Source organism: Candoia aspera, chromosome 11 (assembly GCF_035149785.1).
Source record: "Candoia aspera isolate rCanAsp1 chromosome 11, rCanAsp1.hap2, whole genome shotgun sequence".
NCBI classification, from domain to species: Eukaryota; Metazoa; Chordata; class Lepidosauria; order Squamata; family Boidae; genus Candoia; species Candoia aspera.
In genome coordinates this window covers 1,587,022-1,594,215 of record NC_086163.1, presented here as the reverse complement: position 1 = coordinate 1,594,215, position 7,194 = coordinate 1,587,022, and the positions used below count along the sequence as shown (strand labels likewise).

Sequence of the window (7,194 nt, the reverse complement as noted above, 5' to 3'; positions counted from 1 at the left end):
ATTTACTGTCACCCTTAAATTATGATCAGCTCAAGCCAACCAGGAACAAACCATAGTTTATGGCTTGTTTATGATCTCTGGTGCACAGCAGAGGGGAGGGGAAAGAGAAGCCTGAGGCCCTTGTTTTGGTTTATGTGGATATATTAAATCATGGCTTGGCATTATCTCTGAACGAGCCTTTGGCACTTTCAGTGCTTTCCCAACCTGATACTCTCCAGATGGCAGAGCAATTCTCAGTTAACATAGCCAATAGCAGTGGGAGGTATAATCCTGGCACATTTGGTAGGCACTGGGATGTGCCCTGGTGCTGGAGCCTGGAAGTTGGCTGCAATGACCATGCTGCTCCCTGAGTCCTGATGATCTCACTTGTGAGCCGTCCAGAGTTGCTTAAGATGGGCTGCCACGTAAGCCTTTTAAATAAATGAGAGAGAGAGAGAGCGCGCATTGGCAAGGATAATGTTTCTTAGACAGTTACACCAGGACTGCCTAAGCTATGTGGCAAGAAACCAGGGTGGCAGTCCAATGGAGAAGGGTTGGCCTGAGGGGCCATCAGAAATGTAACTCTTGTCTGGTTGAATTTGCAGCAATGGCCCAGGCTCTGGACTTGGTCCCCTGGCCCCAGGATGCCAGCCCTATCTATGCAGCGCCCGGAGTCCTAATTCCCCTGGAGCCCAAGAAGATCATGTTGGCTGGCGTGAAGGACCACCTCTACCACCCCTGCTTGCCCACGCTGAGGCGCATGGACATGGACACCGTTGCCAACAGGCTCACAGATGAGCACTCCAGGACAACCACCTCTTGCTCCAAAGGTATCAGGCCAGCCGAGCTGTCTGGGGAGCAGAACCGGGGCTGGGACGGAGCTCTGAGCACCCCATCTCAGTTGCTACTCTGCGCAGTCCGATCTGAGCGCCGGCCGGGGTGGCGCGTGCATTCAGGGCCCGAGGCCGGGGTCAGAACCGAGGGCTTGCTGCGGCCGACAAGCGCTGCGCCTCCCGGGTCTCCTCTTTTAATGCTTCTGCCATTCGGTCTGCGGTGGTTTCCCCTAACTTTGTGCTCTGCTGATAGGCTGGACTTCAGTCTTTTTGGAATTCGTGCCACACACATTGATACGATGACCTTTTAATGGTGGGGGGGCAAGTCTTAGGAGTTTAGTTAGTGCTTCCGCTAACTTTCCGGCAGAACTGCGGGGGGGGAGGGGGGCGATTTCTTCTCTAAGCCTTCTGTGGCCTTAAAAGTGCTCCCGCCCAGAATTCAGGGCGCCCGCGCTCGTGTGATGCTTTCCAGAGCCTGGAACAGGCTCCTCTCTAACCTCCCTCGTTCCTGTTTTCCAAGAGGATTTTCAGAACGCGACCTTCACCCTGGCCGGAGTGCCCAGCGAGCGCCTCCCCTCCCTGGTGAGTCGCTGCCCGGCGGATCTCCGGCCCGGGGGCTGCGAGCTGGCGGGCGGGGAGGGCGGACGCAGTCCCGGCCGGGCAGTTCAATCGGTCTCTCAGAAAGACCGGCCGACAACGAGCCCAAGGTGGTTCCAACACCATCCCCGAGGAGTTTTCGGGCCAACTGTAGGGGAGGGGGTTGCTGTTCCCGCCTCCTGGATTTTTTTTTAAGCTCTCCGTCCGGTCTCCCGCTGGGGATTTCCTCGTGGTCTCTCGTCCGCGTACCGACCCGATCGGACCCTGCAGTTTTCCCAGATCAGCCAACGTGGCCCAAGGCTGCCCCCTGCCGTGGGAAACCTAGCCGGGCAGGCGCCCAGAGCGCCTCGGAGCCTCCGCTCGCCCCCGGCAGCAGTGGGGGGGCGGGGGGCGGGGGCGCACGGGGCCTTCCCTTCCCCCGCGCCGCGAACCCTCTCCGGCAAGGGGCGCCTGCAGGGGCGGTGACCGTGTCCTCGCTCAGGGCATGACGGAGCTGGGCAAGTCGCTGACCGCCAGGTACCGAGCGGGGAAGATGGCTCCGCTGCTGCCCAGCACCAACCAGGAGGAGTGGCCCAGCTACACGCGCGCCATGGAGGACTGGTCCCGCTTCGTCTCAGCCGCGGGGGAGTTCAAGCTCCCGAGCCTGAATCGCAAAGGTAGGCGGGCCGGCGGGCGGGGCGCGGGCGGCTGCTGCGGCGCTCTGCTCCCTGGGCCCCGCGCCGGCCCTCGGCCAGCCCGCCCGCGGCAAGCGCGCTCCTCGCCCCTCGCTGCCAGGCCCGGTGCCGGCGGCGCTCCCCACCTTCTGCCGGAGGCGCCGGGCAGCGTCTCGCAGTTTCCCACCCTTGTCCTTCCCGGAGCAAGTCCACCAAGGAGGCAAGGGCACAGTCATCCTGGGGAGAGCAGGTGGCATTCTGTCCTCCCAGCCCTTAAAAAAGAAACCGCCTGCTCTGAGCCTGAGAGGGTTTTTCTGAAGTCGGCTTTGGGCTCCCAGGACTGTTCCAAGGAAAGGGCTGTTCCGGGGCAGGAACCAGCAGGGACCTTACCGAAGGCTGCCTGCATCCCCCCTCTCTCCTGCCTCTTCTCAAGGGGGGGAGGGAGAAGGGGGGGCGCCTCCCCTGGGCCAGTGAGCTTGGGGGCATCAAAGTGGCCATTTCCCTCCCCTTCTGCACCCATGGCAGGATCCCCCAGCTCTGCTCACTGGCCTACCCATGCCAGCTGCCAGCAGGAAAACCACATTCAACCTTTCTCCTTAACATGAGGCAGGGCAGGCTTGGGTGGGGGTCAGGGGTCAAAAAAGACAAGACGGCAACCATGGCCATGTGATCAATGTCAGACCTATCTCTTGGGTGGCTGGGAGCTGTCAGCAGATGCAGCACTTCTAAGGGTGCCCAGCTTTCCACAGGCAGCTTCCCTTCCAAGCCGGGAGAGGAGTGCTGGGTTGCCAGTCTGAGCCCGGGACCCCTGAGCCGAGGAGGCGCTTTCTGGCTACTCGCCTGAGTCATTCAGCATCCCTCTTTCCAACAAGCCTGAGCACAGGCTGCCTACCCAGATCCACCAGCACTGCGAACCTGCCCACTCACATCTTTTCTTTTCTTTTCTTTCTCAGTTCTTGGGTTCAGCTGTTATGCTGTGAGATACTTAAAACCAGACGTCACACAAACCTGGAGGGTAAGCGAGAAGGACTCCTTCAAGGGGAGGAGGTCAATCTTGTTTGGGGGGGGGGGGTGCGCTCAAAAGGCATTTTTTAAAGGGCTTTTAAAGGGCAAAGGGGACCCTGTGCCAGGAGACCCCCAGACTTGATTGCAATTAAGGGATTATCACAAGGTGGATTGGGGGAACTCAGTGGAAAAAGAAATTCTGGTTTTTAATCCAGCTGTTGGACCTTTGGCTCCTTAAGAGGAAGGGCAGAGATAGCAGTAGCAGTTCAGAAACATTTCCTAGTCTTGGTTTGTTTATTTTTATTTATTTATTTAATTTCTATAGCTGCCCATCTCAACAAGTGACTCTGGGTGGCTTGTTTAATTGTCTCAGGACCAGGAAGGTGCTCTTTTAACCAAAGAATTGCCAAGATGACAATGTGAACATGAGTCCAAGATCTGGATCCTAATATTTTGATGGAACACTTTTATTTTTTAATTAAGTTTACATTTTTCAAGCTACTCTCTATCAGGAAGGACCAGGATTATGCTGTCAATTTGGGGTAGGAAAACACAATAATTCACACATTTAAAAATCTTTTAAAATCTTTTTGAATGAGAAGTCCCCTGCTCAAAACTCCAACTCACTAAACATAGTTTAATGTAGCTATTAAAAATACACCTATCAAAAATTATGGGGAAAAAACCCTGTTCTGGTGATTTTATTGTTTTGTTCCCTACAGATTTCGGAGGCAAACAAAAGGGTGGTTTTTTTTAATGAAAAAAGTGCATGCACACCTGCCCAGAACAGCTGGGTCCTGGGTCTGCAGCATAATTTGCACCATGCCCTAAGCAGAACTGAAGGCACAGCAATGTTTGTTTAATTACTTTTGAGTATGTTGCAGTTCAAATGCTCCAATATGTCCATAATATCAGAGAGACATTGGCAGGGATCTCGGCAGCTGAAAAGTCTAAATGTTATTTGACAAGGGAGCATCCAAAGTTCTAACTTGAGCCTGGTGGCCCAAACGTGTCCACATAGGCACCACGCAAGACTCCCAAATGCAGGGGAAACCCAGAAGAGGAAACTGGCAGGTTGGGGCCCAAGGAGAGCTTGGCCCCCAGCAGCTCCCTGGCTCCCTCTGCAGTGGGTGGAAAGCAACTGCAGGGAGGGAGAGAGTCCAGGTCTGATGGCCAGAAGGGGTGGGAATTTCATGGAAAGGGGGAGGGAGGAGGAGAATGGAGAGCATCTCAAACTAAGGATGTCCTCAGTTTTAACTTTCTTGCTGCTGATTACTTAAGGCAACTTCTACCGCTTTTTTATGCTAGTATTGCCTCAATCAGAATCCGAGCCTGGATCGATATGGACCAAAGCCCCTCCCTTACAACACCGTGTATGTATCATCCCCTGTCCTCCCCCTGCCTTGGAGCTAGCCCTCCTCTGCCCTCCGGACTTACCAGTAACTCACGGCATGTTCTCCTCTTTTGCTGCAGGAATACCTACAGGAGCTTTGGAACAGCCCACAGGTACCTGGCTCTGGGGACCAAAAGCAGTGGAGGGGGAAGAGGGCCTCTGCTCTCTCCATGGGCCCGAGAGAGACAGTGCAGCCTGGGGGAGTTGGCTGCGGAAGAAAGCAGGGCCAGGTTTGGTGTACCTCTTTAGTTGCAAGAACTCTGTGAGCTGAGACCAAAGCTGCGCAGAGTGCTTAAACCCTTCAGCAGCCACATCTGTGGTCTAGGTAACTTTTTAAAAAATCAGATAGGCTCACAGTGTGTGGGAGGTAATACAAATTTTCCAGAAAGCACTTTTGAAGACGCTAGAGTAGAAGGGCTGGACCTCGGGACAGCACCTGACTGACCTTGGCTGACCTTGGGTTGTGGGATAGAGCTAAGCAGGGTTGAGCCTGGGTAGTACCTGGATGGGAGACCTCCAAGAAATATCAGGCTGGGCGACTATGAAGAAATCTCAGCCTCATGGCTGCAGTCCCCCCAACTAATATAACCAATAGGATCCTCAGGAGACTGCCTGCCTGGGAGAATTTCAGAGTCTACAGGTACTGCATGGGCAGGAGCCATTCATCGCCCCTGCTCCCCAGTCCGGGGCATAGGCAAAGCCCTTCTCAGACGATCCTTGGAGCAGCCAACCCCATCTCAGTCTGGGGGAGGGATCCAGTGGGGAGGATCCCCAAGGCTTCGGCAGAGGAGCCGTTGCGGACTGAGACCAGCCTCCTTTCTCCCTTTCAGCCGCTCTCACTACCTGGAGCCCTGGCGCTAGGGAGTGGGTCACGGAAGAGGGGCCGAGACACCAGGCGGATGCCTGCCTGCCTGCCTGCCTGCCGCTTTCGAACATCCACAAATAATAAAAGCTGTTAGCTGCCTCAGGAGAGGAGGCGGCCAGGAAGGGCATCTCCTGGGCAGGCAAATCCTCTTTTCAGCTTTGTGCTTTGAGTTTAGGGGAAGCAGACCGAGAAGAGGAAAAGCCTCCCTGCCGTTCTCTGGGGCTTTCCCTTTGCGTGTTGCTGTATGGGAACAAGCAGCCCGAGAGTCAAAGCAGCTCAGCCTGAAACAAACTAGAATCTGACCAACCTATACAGGCCAGCATCTTTCCTTCAAAACTGGGGAACCAGCAAGTCCTTGTTCTCACCTGGAGCTTGTGGAAGCATTTCTGCCCCAAACCCGAACCAGCTCTGTGCATTAAAGGGGGAGCCTTGTCTTGCCACCGGGAGCACGTCTGGGTGCCCACCCGAGGCCCAAAGAGGGCCCCACAGGGCTAGCTGGGAATGGGGAGCCGCTCAGCGGGGGCAGGCCCAGTGGAAACAGTAACGCCTGCCTTGCTAGTCCTTGACCCAGCTCAGAGGGCCCTGGCTGCATTCACGCAAGACACTAAACAGGTTATTCAGAAGTGCAGTATGTGGTACAAGCCTAAGGGACTGATGAGCTACAGTTCTAAGCATCCATTTCTAGATGCATGCAAAATCCACCGTTCCAGGAGTTGTACTTTCTTAATACCTCAGCCACAATTCAGCCCACCCAAGTTTTGCTTTGGAAGGTGATGCTTTCAGGCACAGGAGCCAACAGAAACTGGTGGCAGTTGAAAGAAGCACCGGCACCGGCTGACTGCACTGCCAAGCCCTCTTTGCCTTGCCAATGAAGCCGATTGGGGCTTCTGTCTGCCCCCAAAGTGTCAACCTTTTGAGGTGGGCAAGGTCAAGAAGCAGGGCAGGGATTCCAGGCACATCCATCTTGGAAGCCTACCCAAGTTTCTCCCTGCTAAGTAAAGTCAAGGTAGAGTTGCTTTGAGTTTTTTTCTCAGAAGTGACTCATCTTTTTCCTTCCCCAACCCCAAGGCCAGACACGCGTTCCTTCACCTCAGCACTGCTTCTCCCCCCTCCTCGCTGCTTTCCTTGCCTTGTGGGGAGAAGAGGGGAAGCAAGTTTCCCTCGGCTGCTTCCCCTCTTTTGTCGGCTCCCCTTCCCGCAGTTCCAAGAGGCTAAAGAACAGACAGCTGAGGGAGGGGTTTCTCGTACCAGGAAGACCTGCACCCCAAAGAGCAGCTTCCCCTCTTCTCTGCCCTTCTTTTCTGCCACCATAGGCTAGCAAGTGAAGTGGGAGAAAAGCCCCCCTGGCATTTTGGGAGAGAAGCCAGCCTCCCCTGCAGCCAAAAGGGAAAGGGCCCTAAACATCAGGGGCGTGGGGCAATGCTGCAGGACGGCCCTCCCGGCTGGCTGAGCTCGGCATAGCCTGTGCCAATAGAAGGGGGAAGCCCTCGGGAGGGGAGCAAGGGCGGGCAGATGGAGGCTGCCTTCAGGGGGGCAGGATGATGCCGGTCTCCTGTGTCCTTGACAAGTGGGGAGTGAGGCGTCTTCACACCAGGGCAAGCAGGGGGTACAAATGAATCTGCCATGTTGTTTCCAAATAACCTAGTTTAGCCTGTTCTTCAAAGAACCGCCTCTGGAAGGTTGTTCCCAGCATGACTAGCTTTGCAATTGCCACCCATGGCTGCTGGTCATATTGGTAGGGACTGCTGACAGATCCACATCTGGAGGGCAGATGTTGCCATTCCTGTTCCAAGCCTCAATTATGTTTGAGGCAAAGGACCAGAACAAACCAGGATGAGTAGAAATGAGATCTGGAACAGAGCAGCTGGT

The 7,194-nt window shown here is 55.2% G+C and overlaps 1 protein-coding gene across 1 annotated transcript; it reads left to right on the top strand.

Annotated features, from left to right (window-relative positions):
- The first annotated feature begins 586 nt into the window (after positions 1–586).
- SPMIP8 (sperm microtubule inner protein 8) lies at positions 587–5,560 on the top strand. The gene is made up of 7 exons (XM_063312826.1): positions 587–809; positions 1,333–1,394; positions 1,891–2,065; positions 3,016–3,077; positions 4,376–4,440; positions 4,541–4,573; positions 5,291–5,560. The coding sequence occupies exons 1-7, from the start codon at positions 587–589 to the stop codon at positions 5,319–5,321; spliced, it is 651 nt and encodes a 216-aa protein (XP_063168896.1). The 3' UTR covers positions 5,322–5,560.
- Positions 5,561–7,194: the final 1,634 nt, after the last annotated feature.